General features: G+C 36.5%; 1 protein-coding gene across 2 annotated transcripts; it reads right to left on the bottom strand.

The window, feature by feature from the left end:
* Positions 1–5,508: 5,508 nt before the first annotated feature.
* LOC149845965 (uncharacterized) lies at positions 5,509–25,036 on the bottom strand. 2 transcript variants are annotated; one of them, XM_089996102.1, is made up of 14 exons: positions 24,608–25,036; positions 22,898–22,988; positions 21,722–21,806; positions 21,402–21,486; positions 20,914–20,983; positions 20,419–20,488; positions 16,545–16,590; positions 16,195–16,438; positions 15,199–15,404; positions 15,034–15,108; positions 13,166–13,235; positions 12,988–13,068; positions 5,993–6,072; positions 5,509–5,906 (listed from the first exon to the last, which is right to left on the bottom strand). In XM_089996102.1, exons 1-14 carry the CDS (start codon positions 24,751–24,753, stop codon positions 5,828–5,830), a joined length of 1,428 nt encoding a protein of 475 aa, XP_089852228.1. In that variant the 5' UTR covers positions 24,754–25,036; the 3' UTR covers positions 5,509–5,827. The 2 variants fall into 2 exon arrangements, with proteins under 2 accessions (XP_089852228.1, XP_089852227.1); XM_089996101.1 differs by having other exon boundaries at positions 5,993–6,095; positions 24,608–25,034.
* Between the last annotated feature and the right edge of the window lie 631 nt (positions 25,037–25,667).

The raw sequence follows: 25,667 nt of genomic DNA, 5'->3' as shown, positions 1-25,667 counted from the left end.
ATAACCAGCGTTGGACCCGATTGATTACTCAATGTGACGATTTGTACTCAGCCTCATGTAATGATTTACGGGGCAATACCTATGTGACGATTTGCACAAACTCTCATGTACGCTGTGAAGGAGAACGGTTGAAATCCTCAACCGTGAAAATGAGATATTTTATATATATTCATCTTGCATATACAATCCCTTTTATATACAATCCCTTTTATATACAATCGAGTGACAACATGGTAGAACAATAAAGTTACAATGAGAAATTGGGAAATATAAGCTAAGCTTATCTTGAGGAAATGAGGAAACAAAATCAGACGTGATCCTTTGAGATCCTCCATCAAATGAGGAAACAAATCGTAACACTTCCCCTCAATATATATGGAGCATGAAGATCACGAAGACTCAGATTGGAAGTCAATCTCACAAACAGATCTTGTCCAAGAGGCTTGGTAAACAAATCATCAGCGAGCTGACTGGAAGTAATGATATGACAGTCAATGTCGATATGTTTTGTATGTTCATGATACACTGGGTTTGCCGCAATATGAAGCGCAACTTGATTGTCGCAATAGAGCTTTGCGAGTGAATCATGAGAAACCCCGAGAGATAGAAGCAGAAGACGAAGCCAAGTAATCTCACAAACCGTATTTGCCATGGTGCGATACTCTGCCTTCGTAGAGGATCTGGACACAGTAGGTTGCTTCTTGGTCTTCCGTGACACTGGTGTAGATCCCAATAAAATGCAGTAGATGGTCACTGAACGTCTAGTTTCTGGACACGCAGCCCAATCAGAGTCACAATAAGCATGAATCTGAAGAGAAGAGGAGGAAGATAAGAATAGTCCTTGACCCAGATCGCTCTTCAAGTATCTAACGACTTGAAGGGATGCATCCATGTGACGTTGTCGAAGAGTATGCGTGAACCGACTTAAGATGTGTACTAAGTAAAGAATGTTTGGTCGAGTTATAGTCAAATAGATGAGACGCTCAACAAGTCGTCGATATGGGATTGGGTCATGCAACACTTCACCCTTAGTACTTGTGAGATGTTGGCATTGTTCCATAGGGACATTAACAGGTTTAACTCCCAATAAACCGGTTTCATCAAGTAATTCGAGAGCATATTTCCTTTGAGAAAGCATAATACCTTCTTTTGAGCGAGCCACCTCGATGCCTAAAAAATATTTTAAAGTGTTGAGGTCCTTCATATGAAACTGACTATGAAGGTATTGCTTAATGGTCTGAATGACACATGCCTTGTTCCCAACAAGTATGAGGTCATCAACATACACAAGTAATGCAAGGAAAGCATCACCTTGTTGAAAAGTAAATAAATAATTGTCCGACGGAGATTGACGAAAACAAAAGGTGAGGAGTGCAGCGAAGAATTTGGCGAACCAGTTTTGAGGTGCTTGTTTAAGCCCATACAAGGACTTGTGAAGTTTGCATACTCGATGGTGCTCTCCCTGTCTAGCAAATCCAGGCGGTACAGCCATATAAACATTTTCTTTCAGATTGTCGTGAAGGAAGGCATTATGCACGTCCATTTGTTGAAGAATCCAATTTTGTGTTGCTGCTACTGAGAGAAGATATCAAACAATTGTCAATTTTGCCACAGGGGCAAAATTTTCATGATAGTCGAGGCCCTCTTGTTGGGAATACCATTTAGCAACCAACCGAGCCTTATAGTGTTCAATGGTCCTGTCAGATTTGTACTTAATCTTGTAGGTCCACTTGCTTCCAATGGGTTTGACCCCTGGTGGTAATTCAGTCATAGTCCAAGTATGGTTGGCTTCAAGAGCCCAAATTTTAGCAACCATAGCCTTTCTTCAGCAGGAAGCTTCATAGCTTGGGTGAATGATATGGGTTCAACTTCATGGGATATGGTAGTGAGGAAGGCTTTATGGGACGAAGAGAATTTGGCAAACAAAACAAAATTTGATAAAGGAAAATGCCTACCTCCAATCGATTTTGATGAAGGTTGAGGCAAGGATTGAATCGATGCATAATAAAAATCCTTCAATTGGGTAGAAGGTTCATGGTCTCTAGTGGACCGTCGTAAGTGGGTTGATAAGGAGGTGTTAGACATAGGCAGAGAACTAGAGATTGTGTCACAAGGGTGTTCACTTGATGGATGTGAATCAGACGCTGAAGAAAATTGCTCTGAGTGAGAGTTTAGAGATGTCCTTAGGGCAGGATGAGAGGAGTCTTGTTGACCCAAAAGAGGTAAAGGCAGCACCGGTTCATGTGGTATCTCTTTACTCGTATGAAATAAAAAAATTTGTTCATGAAAAACAACGTTGCGACTAAAAAATATTTTATTTTTTCCAAATAAAAAACTCTATACTCTTTTTGTCTATGAGCATAGCCAAGAAAAACACACTTTGAGGCATGCTGATCAAATTTTGCCCTAGTTTCACCATTGTTGATAGCACAGCACAAACATCCAAATATCCTGAGATTTGTGTAGCTAGGTTTTTTCTGAAAAATTTTCTCAAACAAAGGTTTGTCACCTAATTTGGAAGTGGGTGTGCGATTGATAAGATATGTGGTTGTTAAAATGCATTCACCCCAAAAATTTAAAGAAAGATTGCCTTGGAAGCGTAAAGCCCTGGCTACTTTGAGAAGATGATGATGCTTTCTTTCAACAACATTGTTCTATTGAGGAGTTGCAACACATGAATGTTGATGAACCACTCCTTGAGAGGAGAAAAACTCTTGCATTTCATGTAAAAAAAATTCAGAACCATTGTCAATTCTGACGATTTTGATTTTGCTTTTATGTTGAGTTTCAATTAAATAGAAATAAGATTTCAATAGACTCTGAGTTTCAGACTTATATCTCATTAGATATACCCAGGTGCATCTAGAAAAGTCATCAACAATGCTTAGAAAATAGTGAGCACCATTTAAAGAAGCTTGAGAATAAGGTTCCCAAATATCACAATGAATTAAATCAAATTATTTTTTTGTGACACTTTCACTCAACAAAAAAGCAAATCTTGATTGTTTTGCTCTAGGATAAATTTCACAATGACATAAGTTATTCATCTGAATACTAGCATCATAGTTATTAAAAAAATTCACACGAGAAGGAGATGGATGCCCAAGGCGCCAATGTCAGAGATGTGTTGTGGTTTGGTGAGACGATAATGCTGATGGAATAGGTAGAGAACGATTGAAGTAATACAGTCCATCTTTTTTCTCACCTGCTCCAATCATCATCCTCGATTGTAGGTCCTAAATAAGACAAGAGTTTGAAAAAAATGTTACTAAACAATTGAGTTGCTTAGTCAATTTACTAACTAAAAGTAAATTGAATCTAAAAGAGGGAATGCACAATACATCTTGGACATTCATATTGGTGTTTAAAGTGGTTGAATCAATGTGAGACACTGGAATGAGATTACCATTTGGTAATTTGACTGGAGGGACTGAAGTATTTTGAAAGGAGCGTGATAAGAATTTTGGAGAAGCAACCATGTGATCACTTGCTCCGGAGTCTATAACCCATTTACCTGAGTGTAAATCGAAGTTGGAAACTGACAAACCTGCAAGATTTGTGGATAGAGCATTCTGTCAAAGAAGAGACATAAATTGATGATATTCTTCTAATGTAAATGAAGGAAACATTGAGCTTGGATTATTAACTGAATCACCAATGGGAGTCTTTCCATCAGAAACAATGCCACTATGATCTCATGATGTGGAGTGTGCGGCTCTATTGGTTCTTTGACTAACATTATAGTGTTTATGTCCAAGCGGATACCCATGAAGAACATAACACTTGCCTTTCACATGTCTCACTCTATTGTAATAAGAGCACGCAGGTCTGTTTTTTTTATTTTCCTTTCAATTTTGACTTTTTAATTTTTGAAAGTTATTTGAAGACAATCGATTTGCATATCCTGAGTTCACGGCACAAGTCATTCTGTCCATTGGTTGGGTCACCTCATATCGAGCTTCTCGTTGTTTCTCCTCTTGAAGTATCAAGGAGTAGGTTTTTGCAATGGAAGGTAATGGATCCATTAATAGGATTTGTCCTCTCACTGTAAGGAACGAATCATTCAAACCCATTATTAACTGAATGACTCATTCCCTATGAAGTTGCTCAGTCATACTTCTAGCAGCCCCACAAGTGCATACTGACATGGGAGAATATGATGACAACTCATCCCAGTATCCTTTTAGTTTGGTAAAATATGTTGCAACTGAACTAGATTTTTGTTGATGTTTTGCAATTGCAGATTGAATTTGATAGATTCTTGGAGCAATACTCTAAGTAAATCTCTCTCTGAGATCATCTCAAACTTCTTTAGCCGAAGTAGCGTAAATGACATTGTTGGCCAAATCTCTTGAGATAGAATTTAAAATCCAGAAGAGGTTATATGATTGCAACGCATCCATACCAATGATTCAGGTGAAGAAGGGTCTGGTTTGGGTAGCATACCGTCTATGAAACAGATTTTATTCTTTGCACTTAACGCCATTGTCATGGCTCTGCTCCACGTAGGGTAATTGTCACCATCTAGTAGTTGAGTAACCAAGATTGAGCCTGGACTATTTGAATGATGCAGATAATTTGGACTTACTACATCTGAACTTAAATTCATTGAAGATGTCGAAGTGATATATGTGCCACTTTCTTCAGTCGCCGTCAATCAAAGTCAAGACGAGAATGAACGATATTATAGCACAACAAGGAATGAAGATCAGGCTGTGAGGATCTGCCCACAGTCATCCAAACAAAATATGAATGAACAAGCACAGCTGGAGACACTCGGCAAGAACTGGAGCTTAAGGCTCTGATACCATGTGACGATTTGCACTTAGCCTCATGTAACAATTTACGAGGCAATACCTATGTGATGATTTGCACAAAGTCTCATGTAACAATTTGTAGAGTCATTGTGAAGGAGAACGATTGGAATCCTCAACTGTGAAAATGAGATATTTTATATATATTCATCTTGCATATACAGCCCCTTTTATATACAATCAAGTGACAACATGGTAAAACAATAAAGTTACAATGGGAAATATACATGCTTATGATAAGATATAGCTAAGCTTATCTTGAGGAAATGAGGAAGCATAATCAGACGTGATCCTCCGTCAAATGAGGAAACAAATGGTAACAAGGAAACAAATCATAACACTCAAGGACGTTGATCTGTGAGACTGCAGGCGAGCATAGCGGCTAGAAGTTGAAGACGTAGTGATCTCACGGAGGGGGGTTCTGCCTAAATTTTAAACCCATGTCTTGTATCGTCTTCCTTGTCATTGAGATCCACCAGAATAAAAAGGAATGGGAGTCATTGCACTTTTGGGAGGAGTGTTTTCCTAGGATGGCCCTGATTCTGCTCTAAGCGTGAATCCATTGCTTCTGTTTAGTCTTCTTTCATGTCACTTGTTGACATGTCTTTGAATTGATTTGAATTTTTTGAGGTGGCATTTGGTTTATCAAAAGTATCCACCTAGGCCACTATCGACTCATAAAAAAAGGACAAAATAAACAGGAAAACTAACAAATAGTATTATCCGATATATGTCATTACACCGTTTGGATGGCAGAGAACAAACCCAACTTCCACAAGATATTTACAGCTAGTTGCAGAAGGCAATCCTTTACAGAAATCTAAACAGTTATCTCCAGCCTTGTCACTTTATGCTTCATCATCTAAACTTCAACAAAGCAAAGGAACAGCCAGAAGTTTGTTGAGGGCGCAAGTAGCAAAATGGTAGTGTGCTGAAAGTCAAATCTGTACATCACATACCGTCCATCCCAGCTCCCCAAAAAGTAGTGTTTTTTTAGTATACACATGGTTAGCCTATACATCATATACAGGCATACGCTCCTCAATGGAGACTCGGCAGATCGGGCACTTCTTACACTTCTCGCAACAAGTACTGAGTTAAAAGATAGGATGGATGTTAAAGTTCATCAATAGATGCTGAAATAGAAACCATACTAAATGAGATGAAACATGAGCTACCTGCAAAGGATGCGGTGCCTGCATGGCAACAGAACGACACCAATTTCTGCCTCGAAACAAATCCTACAGAGGACCTTCTCCTGATCAATTGAACGTGCAGAAGCTGTGAGGATAGGAAAGAATAAACCACAGAAATAAAGACAACACAGGTCTTTAATGAAATAATTAATCATCGATGACTTTTTACCCGCCTGCAAAGCTTTTTCCATCTACGCAAAGCACTATATATGTAACTTGTAGCTAGAAAGCAAATAAACAAATATAATTTGAACTTCTAGTGAACTCAAAAAAGCCCAAACCATGAATCCACAAGTTAAATGAACACCACATAAATGTATAAGATAACTGTATCACGAGCAGATTAAAGTGGCATGCATTAGAATGCGGCACCTTTCTGCAAGTGAATATATAAAAGAATATAACCCAACAAGCTTGTAGCTTTCACCAAGAGCTCATGCTAACAAATAACTGAACTCAAATTAACCTGCCCATAACCTCCATTAGGTTTATTGCTACAGGAGTAAAAGAAAGGGGGCTTTTTCAGAATCAGCTGCTGAATACTTCAGAATGAGCAGAAAGCAGTTTGCCACATACATGCCTTCTACATACCCACAGAATATTCAAAGAACTCATGAATACATACCAAAAGTGAAATCACTGTAACGAAACAAGAGTGCACAAATACAACACCAACAAAGGGCTACACAAGTGCTCAAATAAAATATGGTCTCTAATGGACCGATAACAATCCCATAAAAGAGATACAAAAATATGAAAACCCACAAGATCACAAAAGCATAAAAGCTCACAAGAGCATAACAAAAAGATATTGTATTAATGTATCTCAAATGGTTTTAGAAAGCATACCTTTACAAGAGGAGGTGAGTTACATAAAGGCAGTCCAAGACTAGTTGGACTGACCTCCCAACAGCCATATTGACTTTAACATTTAAAAATACAAAAAAAAAAGACTTTTCAGTCCCTAATGGATTTTACTAAAATACAATATAAGAAATAACCAGAATACCCTTGATATACATATATCAATGAATATGTACTAAGTATTTTAACACTCCCCCTTAAACTTATGGTGAAATCCCCAAAAGTTTGCTAAGAAGATACAAAAATCTTGGTAGAGGAATAGCTTTGGTGAAGAAGTCCGCAATCTGAAATTCAGACTAAACATGTGGCAAAGTAATCGTTCTCTTCAAATATTCTTCGCGAACATAGTGACAATTCATCTCAATAGATTTTGTCCGCTCATGAAATGTGTGATTGTTGGCTATATATACGGTGTTTTTGTTATCACAACATAATTTTGAAGGTTCTCAAACATCAACACCCATATCTGAAAGTAATGATCTCATCTACACGACCTCAGTGGTTGTTGTAGCTATCGCCCTATACTCAACTTCCGTGAAGGATAAAGACATTTTATGTTGTTTTTTACATCACCAAGAAATGAAGGAATCACCTACAAACACACAAAAACCTTTAGTTAAATTACGGTTATTGGGATCTCTTCTCCAGTCAGAATCAGTATAAGCAATAAGATTTAAAGATGATAAAGAGGATAAGAATATCCCTTTAGATATAGTTTTCTTGATGTATCAAACTATTCTTAATATTGCACTCATGTAAACTGATGTGGGTGTATGTTGAAACCGACTTACAGTATGTACTGCATGCGCAATGTTTGTCTTAGTAATAGACAGGTACATTAATGATCTGATAAGTTGCTTATAAGGAGTTGGATCATCTAATAATACTCTGTCTTCAGCTCTCATTTTTGCATTTATCACTTCAGGAGTATCGGCATATTTTGTGTCAGTGATTCTCGAACGCACAACGATATCAGTTGCAAACTTGATTTGAGACAAAATGTACTCTCTTGACGCATAGGCAACTTTAATTCCTAAAAATATTTCAAAAAACCAAGGTCAGTGGTATCAAAAGATTTTTTAAGCATAACTTTAATTTCTTCAATTTCCTTCTGATCATTCCTACTGATGATCATATCATCAACATACAAAAAAAGAATGATAAGTGAGGTACCTCTAGATCTTACAAAAAGAGCAGTGTCAATGTAACAAGATTTAAATCAAAGGTCCACTACAATACCACTAAATCGATCATACCATGTTTTAGGGGCTTGTTTAAGCCCATATAAAGTTTTTTGAAGACGAATAACCATACCATTTTCAATAGTCAAACCAGGGAGAGGATGCATGTAAACTTCTTCATTTAAATTTGCATTTAAGAATGCATTCTTACCGTCTAACTGATATATAGGTCATTTTCTAATTGATGCTACCACAACTAGAGCCCTGACTGTAATCATGCGAGCTACTGGGGCAAATATTTTCTCATAATCTATTCCATATTCCTGAGAGTATCCTTTTGCAACTAATCTTGCTTTATATCTTTTTAGGGACCCGTCACTTTTTGTTTTGATTTTAAAAATCCATCTACACCCTATCGTCTTCTTTCCCTTGGAAAAATGTTGAATTGCCCAAGTATGTGCCTTGTGTAATGCATCTAATTTTATTTTCATAACTTCAATTCATTCTTTTATGTTTTTAGTTTCGTTGTAATTAGATGGTTCATGATATGAATGAATTGCTAGAAGACAAGCTCTATAGTTTAGAGAAAACTATTCATAAGAGACAAATCTATTTGGAGGCGTATGTATTCGTTTAGATCTTCTAACATTGGTTTCTTCAATATTTGTTGATTGATTATATCTTTCAAAAGCAATGGATGCTCCCCATTATTTTGTTTAGAGTATTCTAAGAGATTATGAGTTGGTTCGCTTTCTTCACTTGAGTCGTTAATAGTCTCAAAATTACCAATGTCATTATCATCAACAATTTCATTATTTGATTTAGGTAACAAATCAAATAAGAACGCATACACGGATTCTTCCTTAGGTTTTAAAGATCAAATCCATTTTAATTTTCAAGAAAAGTAACATTTCTAGAAACATAAAGTTTATCATTTGTTTGAACATAACATCGATAGCCCTTTTTATTTTCGGCATATCCAAGAAAAACTCATTTTTATAACTTTAGGAGAGATTTTGTTATATTTTTCAAAAAGCATAAAACATTTACATCCAAATACCCTTAGCCTTTTCAAGTCGAGGGAAATTTTAAAAAGTTTTTCAATAGAAGATTTGTTTTCCAATGTTTGAGAAGGTATTCTATTTATTAGACATACCGTAGTGAGGGCGGCTTCGGCCCAATTTTTTTTTGGAATTTCTTTTGAAATAAGTAGGGTCCCAGTAGTTTCAATAATGTCACGATGCTTTCTTTCAGAAATACCATTTTGTTGAGGGATCCTAGCACAAGATCTTTGATATACAATACCATGAGTTTTTAAATATAATTGAAATTCATTTGACAGAAACTCTCCTCCTAAGTCAAAGCAGAAGACTTTAATATTTGTTTCAAATTGATTTTTAACAAGATTATGACAGTTTTTAAAGCACGAAAAAACTTCGGATTTGAATTTAAGGAAGTATATTCAAGTATGTCTACTAAAATCATCTATTGATGTAACATAATATGAATAACCACCTTTTGATATAACGGGAGCGGGACCCCATACATCCGAATACACTAATTCAAAATTTTCATTAGACAAGGAAGTTTTATATCCAAAAGGCATCATTTGCATTTTTCAAAGTATACAATCTTCATATACAAAATCTTTATCTTTACAAAAAATTTCAAAAATGACAAATGAGATAATTTGGATATACTTCTAAATTAATGTCTTTGACATGATTACAAAAAGGGTTTTGGGGTAAACATAAGGAATCCATATAGTAAAGATCTCTTTTTCTATGGTTTTGCCCAATCGGCTTCCCTAACTAGAGATCCTGCACCCAACAAGCCTTAAATGAGAAGAATACTTTACACCCATAATCGAAAAATTGAGAAACTGAAAAAAAATTAAGTCTAATTTTAGAATAACCCTCACATTTGGAACAAAAAAAAATAAGATATTGTTGAGGTTTCCTATACTTTTAATTTTTAAAAAAGTACCATTGGCGGTTGATACACATGAAAAATATGAAATAATGCAATCGGATAATAGAGACTCACTATGAGTCATGTAAAAAGAGGTTCCCGAATCCAAAATCCAAGAAGTCTTACCTGGAGAAAAAGAGGAGGAGATGGTGGCGCCGGATGTAAAAAGAGTGGTTTTAAGAATTTGTGAGATGGCATCAGCTATTTGGGCAATGGTTAAATCATTGAAGTTGCCCCCTTTCTTTTATTCTTGAGGTTCTTCACTTATGGCGTCCACTTTCTTAAACTTGGGACAATCCGATCTTATATGCTCTGGTTCCTTACAACGATGACAAATGGTTTTACCTTTGTATCCTCATTTATTATGTCTTTCTCCATTGAATTTTCTTTCAAAGTAAAGTGATTTATATGTTTTTACAAAATTTTCAGGTCTTGATACGGCAAGAACCTCATCATTAGACTTGTGCATTCCAAGTCTTGTTTCCTCTTGGCAAATTTGAGCAAGAGCCTCACTTATAGAAGAAGTCGAAGTCCTATGAAGCAAGGAGGACTTAACTTGCTCAAATTTCGACTGAAAACCATAAAGAAAAGAGAAGAGATTTTCTCTTTCTAATTGTGACCTCATTTCAATAGCTGAACCTTTTCATTTTGATTCTAACAAGGCTAGTTCATCTCAAATAGGAGATAAAATACCATAAAAGTCTCTTACACTCCTTGTTTGGTATTACGTACCTTGTCTTGAAGATAATATGACTAAGCCATATCTTTTTGGATGAAGGTAATCTTTAGAAAAATTCATGCATCGCATGCCTTTTTAAACTTGATGTTGGTGGCAATTTTGAACTCTATGGTATTAATGAACCATGAGAGAATTTGAGCATTGCTAGCTTCCCAATCCTCCAACTTAGTTTAATATTCTTGCAAAGCTTTCTTTTTTTCTTCTTCGGATAAAGCTTTGACTTGATCTCCTTCTCTTCTTGTCAATTTGAGTTGAGGTTCGTTAGTTGTTCCACCAACAAAACCCCATAGCTTTTTACCTTTGATGTGATTCTTGATAGCGGTTACCCACATTAAATAATTATTTTCAGTGAACTTGTAGGAGATGACAGGGGCAGAATCTCTTTCTCCCATAATGAAGAAGTCTATGTAAAAGGATTGGATGAGAACCAAGGGTTGAAGAGCACCACTACAAGTATGATAATCCCAAGATAGCTTTCACTACAAGAGCCAAGTTTTGATACCATGTAATGAAACAAGAGTGCACAAATACAATGTCAACAAAGGGCTACACAAGTTCATAAATATAATATGGTCTTTAATGGACCGATAGCAATCTCATAAAAGAGAGACAAAAATATGAAAACCCATAAGATCACAAAAGCATAAAGCTCACAAGATCATAACAAAAAGATATTGTATTAATGTATCTCAAATGGTTTTTGAAAGCATACCTTTACAAGAGGAGGTGAGGCTCTATTTATAGAGCCTCACATTACATAAAGGGAGGCAGCCCGACAGTAGTTGGACTGCCTCCAAAGAGGGGCAGTCCAACGACTAGTTGGACTGACCTTCCAACAGCCATATTGACTTTAACATTTAAAAATACAAAAAAGAAATAAAGAAACAGACTTTTCAGTCCCTAATGGACTTTACTAAAATACAACATAAGAAATGACCAGAATACCCCTGATATACGTATATTTATTAATATACATATATCAATGAATATGTACACAGTGTTTTAACAATCACCCCACAGATAAACCTAATAAATAGAATGGCCTTAAACAACTCATCAGCAATAAAAATCAACTGCTAAGTGACCATGAAAGCTCAGCTGCACATAGTATAGCCTAATAGAACAACTAATAAGCAGCAAAAAATCACTGACAATAGAACAGATACAGTGAATCTCTAGCTGCATATATTAAGGACAAAACTGAAGATCACTTACATTAGATAAATATACACCATTAAATTATATCCTTATTTTTACACAAGTGTTAAAATATGTTATTCTTACATATATATATATATATGTACTTATGTAATAGATAATACTCTCTAGGGGTATTTTTGTCTTTTCATGTGTATGCATTGTCTTTTTATATTTTTTTTATTTAAGTTTTGTTTTTTTCATTTAGTATAAGGGCATTACTGTAAGGCCTTTAGAGCCCTTGGGAGCTCCACAACGGCTCTAAGAGCCTCTTGTGGCCTATGTCACAGGGACTCGGCTAGCAGGGTGCCGCACCCACGTCGATGCGACTCAACGTGGGTGCGGGTGCGGCACCGGGTGCGGTCAACCCGACCCTGGGTGTGTTGACCGCACCCAGGGGCATTTTGGTCCATTTTTTTTGTTTTTGTTTTTGTTTTTTTTTTTCCTATGAAATGGGCTTCGGATGGTCCATTTTTTTGGTTTTTTTTTTAAAAAAAATTGCCCTATGAAATGGGCTGCGAAATTTTTAAAAAAATCTGCGGGGGAGGGGGGGGGGCGCTGACCGCGCAGCAGGACCCGCACCGGGGGGAACCCCAGACCCCCATATATATATATATATATATATATATATATATATATATATATATATATATATATATATATATATACACATTTTTGCCCCTGTCGCACCCCCGCACCCGGGTTTTTTGGAAGTGTCGAATCCCCGCACCCGCACCCATGTGACATAGCTTGTGGCCTATTTAAAGGGGCCTTTGTCCCCTCTCTATCTATGCTTGGCTAAAGCATTTTTAATACAATTATTTTTTTTATTTTGTTCCCTTGCTCTTTTTGAGTGATTTGTGTTAGCCCTTTGTGGCTTTTTGTATTTTGTAGGTTAGTGGCTTTTGTGTTTGTGTGCTCTTTGTTCTTGTAGCCCTTTAGTGGCATTGTTTTTGTGCACGTTTTTTTTTCATTACAAATAGCACATAACTAGATGAACTGGACACAAAGGGTTATGGAATTACATTTTGAAGCCTCTCATACTCTTGTTGACTGTATTTTGTGATTTCTGATTGCTCTCCTAGTGCTGCTTGCAACCTCCAGACCTGGGAGCCGCATAGAATTTAAGAGACCTAGATACACATTCATTGCATAATAACGTAATGAGATTTAATGTTAAAACGAAATGGCAGTGACAAGCACCTCTTCTGCAAGATCCCTTTTGGGCATTTTCTTTACCACCTCAGGTGGATGACCACAGAAAGTGCTGTACCTGTACAGTTTATGTCAAAAGAATATGAAAATTCATTAGATATTCCACATATTACACTGAACAAAGCACACAAAAGGAAACAAATCAAACTTTGAAATATACTTTGAATAAAATTTTGCTATATGGGAAAAGTGTTCATATTATTATATAACATCCTCACAAATTGTGATCTTTATAAGTGCAAGAAACTGTGGTAAAAAATAATACTCAGATTTTTTTATTGGAAAATGGCTCGTTAATTTACTGCAGGCCAACAAGCACAAGTGAACCAGAACAATGATCACTAGTCTTAGATCAAAAGCTTTTAAAGTTTTAACTTAATATACGAAAGCTGATGTGTTGAGGAGAAGGAATAAAAATGTAATTAACTTGCAAGAAACATGTGAAAGCCAAAAATCATAGGGATCTTAAACATAAATTCAGCATGTAGCATGTCGATGACGGAGAATTTAAGGATAAATTAGTACTGACAATCTCATCAGAATGAAGATTTTTCTTACTTCAAACATTAAAAAGAAAAAAAGTCAAAGAGAAATTTAGGAATATAATAAATGATATATGATAAGTCACTATCGAAGAAAGTAGGCTCATTTGAGAAGTAAATGGGAATACCACTCAAAAGGAATTAGGCTAAATCATTCTCCTTCTAGGTTTTTTGCAAAAAATGTACTTCTATCATCACATTTCATTTGTGATTCATAAGAATCACAAAGACGGAGCTAATATGAGAGCAGGGAGAGTGATGCTTTGAGGAGACTGATTATGAGTTAAAATAATGTGAAACAAAAATAAGACAAAAAGTTATTTGACAATTAAAGCATCATTTAGCTGACAGGTTGCTTTTGAAATGCTGCAAATTGGGTAACATTTGGTTGCTAGAAGAATACTTTAGACTAGTGAAAGATGAAGGAGACTGCACTACTACAGTTTGACATAACTATCCGAGGAGGCCAATGATGACAATGATGAAGAAGTTGAAGTTGATCACCAAACTACTAACACCCACCATACAGACTGATATTTCTTTTGAAGGGTACACCTGGTAATAGTTTCAGCAGCTTACAAGGAAAAAGGACGTGTGTGTGTGTGTGTGTTAATGAGTGTGCATACTTTCTACTGAAGAGAAAATCATCCAGGATATATAGCAAGTTAGCAACAAATTGTACGCGCATGTAGAAGTGTCTGAGATCATGAAAACAAATGGTTCTAGAAGGAAGATGACGCCTGCTAAAGCTTAAGAAGAGTCATCAGATGAACAAGAGAAGCTGCAAATTCTAAGTCTCAATACTGTCAGCAATATAAATGTTCATGCTGCTTTTACTGTTCCCCAACACCAAAGGTAAACATTAAATTACATCCAGGAAGAAAAATGTCACCATCTATATCCTTTTAAAAGGTCACTGCCGCTTCTTGATACTTAAAATACAGAAAGCTATCTTAGTTTCCATATTATATGACAGTTCTTTACTGAGATTCAGTTGGATGAACCGACACATATAAGATAACAATACAGTACACAGTCACAGATACATTCTCTTCTGTTGTTCAAGTTCTAGTTAAATCCCTGCACAAAGGCTTAGACATTGTTAACATGAATGTAAATCAAGTTGAATCTTCAATGAAAAATTCATGCATAAAGATAGAATCGAAGAGAGTACAATTTTATAGCCTGAAACAACCAACAGACATGCATTTCCATTTCAATATCAAGGTGGCCCTGAGAAAAGGAGGCATATGTATCATCATTGCATGCCACACAAGAACTACCTACAGAATAACAGGAACAGGGGGTCCTTACCCAGCATTTGCTGATTGAAAAAGTCGAGCCTGCTCTTCTCTACTGCCTTCATCAATCGACCACCAACCCAGAAGCCTGCAAGAGTAAAACAAATTTCTAGTCAAAAACATCTAGGGACATTCAGAGAGTAGTGTACCACAAGACAGAAACAGAAAATTTATTTACCTTGAACCATGATGTAGGAACCCAAAACAATCACGAGCTCTCAAAGAGACAGAGAAATATCTTCCTGTATTAGTTCCACTATTAAGTAAAAGAACAATTTTCTCCAACAACCTTGATACAGCAAACAAAACCCCAGCACCCTGCAGAAGGAAAAGTGGCAAGAAAAGTGCTGCCAGTGGAATGTGTTGAGCACTTTGTGGCGTACCCTGACATTATAAGCAACTGATCAGGCTATGAATTCAGTTTGAGGAGTAAGCCTATGACTAGGGGTGGGCATCGGCCCGGCCCAAGCCCATTTAGAGCTCAGCCCATCGGGTTTCAAGTGTGGCCCGGCCTGGAGATGGCCTGGCCCATTTGCTAATGGGCTGGATTTTGGCCCGGTTCTTAATGGGTTCGGGTTTGAAGAGCAGCCCATGACCCAGCCCATTGACCCAATGAGCCAATGTTTAAAGGGTCAGTTCAGCCCTGGCCCAAACTCATTTGTACATTATTTTTGAATGTCAGCAACTCTAATTCTTAAATAAACCAATAGTCACATGCACCCAGCCAATTCTATCTCACAAAATTAATGCAACTAATTAGGTAAATAGTAATAATCAACAACTTCCCATGTACCAACCAAACTAATTATGTTTTTAGTTTCCATAAAATTAATGTAACTAATTAGGTAATGGTATTATGCAACCAGCTTATTTCTTTATTGTTCATATTACTAAGAAATTAATTAGATAGCTTAGGCCCATTGGGTCATCCCAGTAGTCCGCGGGCCGACCCAGGCACAGTCAGCTTATTTCTTTATTGTTCATATTACTAAGAAATTAATTAGATAATTTAGGCCCATCGGGTTTCAGCCCGGTAGCTAACAGGTTAGGGCCTAAAACCTTGACCCATGGTGGGCCGGGTCGGCTTGGCCCACTGGGCCACCTGGCTCGTTGCCCACCCCTACCTATGATAGACTAGTTGTTTGCCATGTCTAAAAGGACAGCCAGGGAATACCTCCAAGCGCATGCAAAGCAAAACCTGGAATGCAATCACCGGAATCTTCATAATATGGCCTCCAATATCCTGTGGGGCACACATATGATCTTGGCTTTCATCCTCTTCAGATGACACCACAAGGCCACTGTTCCAATCAAGATATCTGGACTGAGAAGACGAACTTGGTCCTCTACGATTAGGTCGGTGAATAGCTGGATTGGACCACTTTGTGCAAACCAAAAATGAAAAGCACTCTGCAATTCTGCCCAGTGAAAGATATTAGAAGCAGCTGATAAGCCATGGTGTGTTCATAAAGAAGGAAGAAAAAAAATAGGAAGAGAAAATACAATAAAGAAGAAATAATTTACCCAAAATTAATAAATAAATCCCACCATCCTAATGCACCTACATCACCTGCATTATAATAAATCAACATTAGCTGTGTAACTGTTAAGTAATAAAGCACAGAGTCACAGACACCTATCTGATACAAATGACCTGCAAAAGAAAAAGTAAGCTCAAGGACTGGCTGAATGACTTATGACCCACTGATAGCAAGCACCCGAGTAGAGAAGAAATGTCTCCATTATAGACCTTTTGAACTTCAAATTTTCATGATTTTCCCATTTGGACGTTTCTTTTAGCATTTGTCAAAATTTATCAAGAAACACAGGTTTTAATTTCTTCTCAGGAGAAGTAGTATTGCTGATATTATCCAGACACAGTCATTGTTCAGATAATTCACCTCCTTAAAGTTGGTAACAAAATTATAAGACCATAATGTCCGCACAATCAAAAGACTCCTGCCTCACCAGAAATTAAGTACATAAACCACAGAACTAAAAGGAATTTCCAAATTGGCTACAGGGGCCACAGAAAGGAAAAAAATCCTGGCGCCCTCCCATGGAGAACACATCCCTAAACGGCCTCACTAGTCTCATGTAACCAAAAGGTTTTTAGCCTGTGGCCTCCAGACAACAAAAGTTACTAGTCATATGAAAAAACATAAGTTTAAAGTTTAAACTTCATTGAACTTCCTAAATTTTCCTCCCAAGTGTTTCATCCCCTAATTCTCCCTAAATTCAATTCATTGTTCACTTATTTTGATATGCATTTTCTGATTTTAATATGTAAGTTGTTTTTTATGCATTCCTCAAGTACCACAGGTCCTTAAAATATTACACTTTCAATATCTATGTCTTCAATTCGATTCCTTTATTAAGCACCATAAACACTCTAACCTAGTCCTTCATTGGCACATGCTTTCAAGTTGTTGCAACTTGCAACCAAGGTTACCAAAGAAGGAACTGGATTCAAGAAGCAATGTGGTATGCAAAAGCGAGAAACCAGGGGTCTATAAGTACATGTAAAATTGAAAGTGAAAAGTGACTAAGCATTTAAGAAATTTATTAGCCTGCAAATATAAAAAGGTCAAAATTAATATAATATATGTTACTACTATTTCAACTAAAATTTATTAACTATTTGAACAACAAAGTATATGTTAATATAACATTTTTTTAGACCTAAAATAAAGACTTATATATTAATAGTATAAAATCAAAACAAGACCTTATTTAAAAATATCTAAGAAAAAAAAACTATTTGTTAATACAGTGATACTATAGTAACTATTAAGCAGCAAATAATAGATGAAGATTAGCATGACATGCTTATGAATTATATATAAGAGCACATAATACTGAACGTCTGATAACGAGAAGCTTTAAACATGTGTGCCTTGGATTTTCCTTTTTTAAATGGTAAACTAAAATACCTATTGAGTTTAATGAAAACATTTTGCATTTTAAGAATTTAAAAAAATTGCCATATAAGATTTATCTTTAAAACTAATTAAAATATGTAAACTATGGCGCCATTATTATAGGAACCACAATTCAAGAGTTAAGCCAATGTGTTGTTTCTTAGTTTAATTTCCATTCACAATGAAAATTTGATGCAATTGGAAGCGTGCTTCTCATGATAAGGGAACTGAATTACAGAAGTGCTTAGCTTCCAGCTTCCATGACTTCCCAACATATAGTAGTCTTCAGTAACCATGTTTGCAACACCCATCTTCATGACCTCCCCTGTAAGCTCATATTCAGACCTTTTCACCCATCAAGTTCATGATTTAACAACTGGTTGCTACTAGGAATTGGAAATGGGAGATTTAATAAACAAGCCCATTTTATATTGATCTAGTTCCCCATGTCACCTACATTCAACTAAGTCTGCCTATTTTTCAGTGCCAACTACTGCTGATAAATATTTTGTTCCCTTTTATCTCAAGAATTTCCTGGGTATTTCTTGGTGAGAGAAATCTGATAAAGGGCAAACGAATATCATTGTCAATACTAGTCGTATTAGAGTAGACTAGGAAGCCAAGAAGATGCATCTAGCATTCTAGCTGCTTTAGTTCACCATCTTAGCCTAAGGAGCATCCCTTAAGTAGCTTTCATGAAAAGAGTAGTTTTAAATACAGGGTCTTGCAATAAAAATGGTGAAAGTTTTTCTCATAAGAATTTAAGAAACTAATTTCCTAGGGATAATATAAGTTTAAAACAAATAATAAACATTATTCAAAACCAATGTTGTGAAAAGTGCGCCTCGCCACAAGGTGAGGCACCTTGAGCCTTGAGGTGCGCTTAAAAAGCATAAAGTCCCTGAGGCATGCACCTCATGGGCTATAAGGTGCACGCCTCATGCCGAGCCACGCCTCGGGCTGAGGCATGCGCCTCAGTCTTTTTGGGTCAAAGCCCCCATTTGACCCTAAATGAGGGGAGGCCCGAGTTCCTAGGGGTCTCTCTCTCTCTCTCTCTCTCTCTCTCTCTCTCTCTCTCTCTCTCTCTCTCTCTCTCTCTCTCTCTCTCTGCGGAAAGGAAGAAAAAGAAGAAGAAGAGGTACAGGTACCTCTCTCTACCGAAAGAAAAAATAAGAAGAAGAGCATGTACCTCTCATCTCTCCCTCTCATTGTCTCACCCTCTCTCTCTCGTTGTCTCTACCTCTCGTTCTCCCTATCTCTTTGTCTCTCACTCTCTCTGTCTCTCCCTCCCTCTGACAGTATATCCTGCATCCATCATGAATGTAAGTGATAGATCTCTAACTACCATTGGCCTTTGAAGCATCAATTATAATAAATTAGTGATGCATGTACATGCATTTAAGAATCAACAATATGCATTTTTTGCATAAATAGTGTCATCTAGTAGTCATTCTATATAACTGCATATGTTTTGTGAATCCAGTTCCTTTTAAGGTTTTACATTATGTTTCATCTATGTAGTTTTGGACAAATACATTAACATTTGGTTGTTAATGCTAATATGCATTTTTTGATGATGACATGATGTTGAGAAATTTGATTGTTAGTGATTTTGTTACTTAATTTTTTATTGAATGCTCATATTTTATTTGTTAGATACTTACATAAATCAAGTTGCATTAATGTTAGTTTCACATGTTAATCTCAAATTTTTCGGTATTTATTTGAGATTTTATATTTCTTATTGGTTGTTGATTCATTAATGAAGCATTTATTTTATTTTTTTGTATTTTTAGATATTTTTTAAAGTTTTTTTTAAGTTTTCAAAAATATATTTTTGAGGCTTATGCTTTATGCCTCGAGGCTTACGCCTTGCTTCATTTTTTGGTAGAGCGCTTCACTACCCCTCAATGCTTTTCACAACATTGTTCAAAACAAATGATTTTCCCAAAAAATAACATGATATATTGTGATATTTAACACATTATTTTACTATAGATTTTTTCAATTTATCTTATCTTTAAAAATAATTAAAATCCAATAAAATCAAAATATTGTGATATCTGGTGACTATCGTACAGAGCATAACCAAATATTTAGGTATAAGGCTTACTTTCTGTCAGACCTAGTTAATACATTATTTTGTCCCATCAGAATATTTAAGCCTGTTTACCCATTCAAATATTCTCAAAACAAGGTTTCCTATCTGTGTTTATTTTTGCATCACCATACTCATTGTTGCAGCACACACTTCTGGAGATTACAAACTATAACAAGTGATCCTTTACATAAGTTCAACACTTTAAACCATATCAGAGACATCTACCGAAGTGATAGAAACCACACATTTGAATCACTAAAAGAACAAATAGTGAGCAAATTGTGATGAAGTGATTTTTTAGATATTGATAAAAACAAGGCAACATCAAATAAGATGTGACTGGAATTCATGGCCACAGGGGCAAGAACAACTTTACCGCATAGTTTCAACAGCGTAAATATGGTGGCTGCAACAAAGAACACCATAGCAATTGCAACCCAAAAATGCTGGAGAAAATAAAAAAAAACTTATTAGTCCCTCAAAGAACAATCAGGGTAGCAGAAGCTGCAGAACCACAGCAACAACTGGAAATAGCTGAAAAATTACAGGACCAGAAACAAAGATACTGATAATAAAACAGAAATGAAAGAGAATCTGTTATTCTATTTCATATCAAAAGTACACGGCCTTCATAGCCTTTCAAGTAAATGAAGCCCTGCAAACAATGGATAAGATCAAGTTCTTCGTGAATCCTAATATGAAAAGTTTTCATGCATAGAACAAAAACTACGGAATACAATAAATTAAAAATGGCATATAGATACATACATACAAATATGTACCCATACTAACTCATTCCCCATTAGACAGCACATAGCACTTATCAGTTATCACAAGCATATGAGACCATATCAACATAGCGGAAACTTACTGGAAGTGTCTCCCATATGGCCTCATCATTTATGCTTTCTTCATCACCTGGCATCAGAGCCCTACACATTCTGCATAGGGATAAATATGAAAATATGTTGAGAACAATGAAGTTAGAACATGAACCACTAAGAGCAATACTCGTCAGTTCACAAATCACAAGATTGAAATTCCTTAGGATCCTAACAAATACATAACCAATCATCTTACATGCATCCTAGCATTGTTTGTACTTTGTGTTGCAAAACAACTAAATACATGTTTATTCCCTACATTAGCATAGATAAAATGAAATAAACATGACAACATACTGACATATGAGCATAGATAACAGAGTATCAGGATGCAGAAAAATAAATTATGGTGTCACATAAAAGGAGATATTGCAACACATTGTTCCATCTTGTTACAGTTCTTGATGCACTACACCTATGGAATCAAAACTAATACAAATATATAACCACAGTAAACTCAAACAATGGAAGATACCTGAAATTGTCAATCAGGATAACGATTTCAAAGGCTAGCAAAGGGAGGAAGACGATCTTCAGGTTCACTGCTGGAGAGCCATGAACTGCAAGCAAATCCTTAAAAATAAATAAGAGCCTAGTGCATGCAAAGACTTATTTACCCTTATGAACTAAGCATGGATATATTTGGAAAAGGCTTGTGTTAATAAGAGAAGCATAGAAACAACAGAAAACGATAGAAAAGTTATAAGGTACAACTTCATAAAATCCAGTGCAGCAACAGTTACCATAAAATTAAGATCAATGTTTAATTATATGTCAAGAATGCAATCCACATACCCCAAAGGCTCTCAAGAAATATGCAAAGCAGAAGCTCAAACGATATCATCAGCGGGGTGGCAACAACAGCATGGCATGGTGCCCACTGTGAGGGAAAAAAGAAAAAGAAGAGAGGCAACCATAAGCTTCATTTGTAGTGCATCAAATCAAGGTTGTAAGTATTCTATCATTATCCATATCAGTCGGGCCCAAAAAAAGATACGTATGGTAGCGTAGCGTATCGAATCGTATAATTTTTTAATAATTTTTTCCCAAAAAATAAAAAAAAAATCAAGAAAAATCAGAAAAAAAATAGCAAAAAATCTAAAAAAAGCATAACACATGAAACAACGATGAATTGCACAAAATACAACCATAAAATCACATATGAAGCATTTATGTCTCTATGAGCTGCATAAGATGCCATCAAACAATGATGAATTGCATAAGATAAAACTATAATATTAGATATCAAAACAATTATGTGCTACGAATGGCATGCATAAGACATCGAACATTAAATAATCAAGATAATATGTTATAAATGGCATGCATATCTCACAAGAAAAATGCAAACTATGAAATAATATACACATTAAATAACAATCTAAGCTAATGAGTCACAAGATTCATAATAATGTGTGTTTACATAAACAAAAAAAAAAATCAGTGTTTTTTTTTAATGCTTAAAAATTTTACATAACTATTTTTTTTAATTTCAAACAAAAATGAATTAGATAACGTCAATCATTGAGTATCATCAACCTCATCTTCCTCTTTTTTTGTTGGAAAAAAATCTCTCTAAATCACTCTTAGGCTCTTTAGGGATGAATATGAACTCGCCCCCAAGGGGCCTTATATGTTTTCGGAAAAAAAAATGAAACGTATCGGAGTGTATTGTAAGATACAAAGGTGTATCGTATTGAAACGCCCCATAGATACGATACGCTACAATACAACATTGCATCAAATGACAAGAGTGAATCCTAAACGTTAAAGATATATGCAATCTGAGTACATTATTTTTTTTGTTTTTTTGGATAGGCAAGTTGCAGATAACCCCCATGGGATTTGAATCGAAGACCCCATGGTTATGATATTGCGATCTAACCATCTAGCTATCTCATTTGACACCACAACTTTACACAAAAATATAAATTCCAGCTAAAGATGGCAAAATGAAGAAGTTGATCATACATGGCGGTCACGTGGTGGTGATGGAGCAGGTAAGGAGAATCTCCCTCGAGCGACAATCGAGTGAAATAACCATAAGGGGATGAAAATGATCCTGCAAAATTTCAAAACCACTACTTATGGTATAAGAAACTTAAACAAATAGTTAAAAGTCTGTGCAAGAGAAAAGAATGACCATTAAGTTATTAACGATGCTCATAAGATGCATACACCAGTATCCACAGCAATAAAACACGCACACATAACATGCACATAAAGAAGTGACGGCTTAAATCCAGGTGTCCATATTTAAGAATCATTCCTTGTTTGGATCATCTACATGAAGAGTAGAAGACAAGGAAATTGGAATAACTAGCTAAATTAATTAGCATCAGGACACCTAATGACAGCCAATCAATGAAAAACAAATATAGTAGGATGATACTACATAAATGCCTAGCATTCTCCTACTGTCTTCAAATATTAATTTGCTAAAATATGGGCTCCAAATGCCACACCTGCACAAGCACTCATTATAGAGAAAAAAAGGTGTTTTCCCTGCAAAACATTCAGTTTTAACTTTCACCAGAAATATTCACTAATCAACCAATAAAACAGGAATGCTGGATGAAACAGCTGTCAATTGCTTAGATGGGCTCTTGGTGTCAGGTCAGCACCAGGAACCTGATGTGAGCTTTGACAATCTAGCATTCCACCATGCATCTTAAGTATAGTGTTACAGGATGTAACTCAAAATCCATCGGTACCCATTGTATACCACTTGGGAACACACGGTCCGTAAGCACCAGGAACTTGACGTGAGCTTCAGCAATCTAGCATTCCACCATGCACATTAAATATACCATTATAGGCTGTAACTAAAATCCATCGGTGTACACTGTATGCCACTTGCAAACACACCCGTCCGTCTACTATAAGCTGAAATGTGGCTACAATCCGACCATCTAATAAACACTAAAACCTCCTGAGACTGCCTTGCAGATAACACCGATCCAGCTCTGCTACTCGTGCCAACATGGATGTCAAACTTCATTCAACTAACAATCAGCTAGAAAAAAAATCCGACCATTTACACGCTGGCTGTTGGAAGCCTAATACGGTTAAGTATCTACCATGCCTATATCTCACTCTCACATATCTCAAAAGCGTTCAAAGAATGCACCAAGGTCCAAATGATTAATACCTATAACATGAAGTCAAAATGCAACTAACTAACGGCGATCCTCTAAATACCTCCTAGCCAAAATAAGCCCGAGATTTCCGAAGTTCTCACTAGAGCATTGAACAAATAATAGAGCATATCCTGCCATCATCCGCGGTGGCCACCGTTGATAAAATTAAATCTCTTTGCAAAACAAGCATACAGTTTCAAGTTCACAATTCAAAGACGCCCATACTCTGTCTTGAAAAAATAATGGCGAACTCACAATTCATGGAATTCGCATGTCCCAGACTGAAAAACAATTGAAAATAACTATATCATCCAAAGCAACCGAACCCACGATGCTATCCAACCCTTTCCTCAGTTCCGATTGAAACCCAATCTCAAAACCCACTCAACAAGAAAGAGAAAACGCTAAACAACAAAAAAAAAAAGCGCAGTAAAGAAAAGATGCCACGATTATTCAACTGCCCATATCTCGTTCTCAACCAACACAAAAAAAAAGAAAAAGAAAAAAGAATTAAAGAAGAAGGAATAGCGATAAAACTGACCACCATGAGCAGGAGACACGATGGTCGAGCTTCAAAACCAGAACTATGGTGAAGGCAAGGAGGAGCCCATGAGCAGCCACCGCTTGCAACGATCTGGCGACTCTGTACCACGAGCCCATCGCTCCCCGTCGACTACTCTCTAGCATAACCAAACCAAACCAAAAACCCCCACAACAACCCAAAACAAACCTCTCCACAAGGAAAAAAACCCTAATCCCCGCTCCCCACACCCATACCTGGTTTTCCCCTGTTTGGTATTAACAGGAAAAAGGAATCCCAGCTCCGTCCCTAAGGAAGAAGGATCAAAGGGAGAACAAAAAGAAGAGAAGGTAAGGGGTGTAGGGATTTTCCAATGGGCGCCGCGCCAACTCCTCGCATAGTTGCATTTCCCTCCCTCCCAATTTTCCTTCGTCTAGCCGTCTTCCTCACGATTATTCTTTTTCTTTATTATTTTATAAGCTTTCCCAGTTTCCCTCTTGCTTTATTCGTTTCCTTTTCTTCCTCCTACGCGCGCGCGCGTTTTGGGATTCCTAGGCACTCTCTTTCTCAGCTGCTGTCTGTCCCTTCTTCTCTAGAGTCCGGATCGAGTGCAATCACATGGCACAAAAATTGTGCACTAAGCGTCTGATCGCCCTCCATCAACTGATAGGCCTGTCCCCAAAAGGAAAGATGGAGGGTGATCAGGTGCTGAATGCACAAATATTTGTACAATCATATTGCGCCTGATCTTTCATTCTTCTCTCACGCAACGCTTTTTTTAACCAAACCGAACCGACGTTGACATGAGGAAGCTGGGGGCACGCACAGCGCATGGATTGGTGCGATAATTAAGATAATATTTTTCATGACCCCACGTCGATGGTGCCCTTTCTTAGTTGCTTGTGCAATTTGCAACATCTTTTCTTTCTTAAATAAGATACCTTCCGTCCTTATCTGGGCATGACATGCTTGTTTGGTAGAAATTTCTTTTTCATATTTTCTCCCCAAAGAAAATCTAATGAAAAATTAAATAATTTTGTCTTTTTTATCTCGAGAAGTTATCATATATTTAATTTTTGAA

Source organism: Nuphar pumila, chromosome 2, assembly GCF_984573655.1.
Source record: "Nuphar pumila chromosome 2, dmNupPumi1.hap1.1, whole genome shotgun sequence".
NCBI classification, from domain to species: Eukaryota; Viridiplantae; Streptophyta; class Magnoliopsida; order Nymphaeales; family Nymphaeaceae; genus Nuphar; species Nuphar pumila.
Note: the sequence above shows the minus strand (reverse complement) of the source record. Positions and strands in the feature narration are given on the sequence as shown.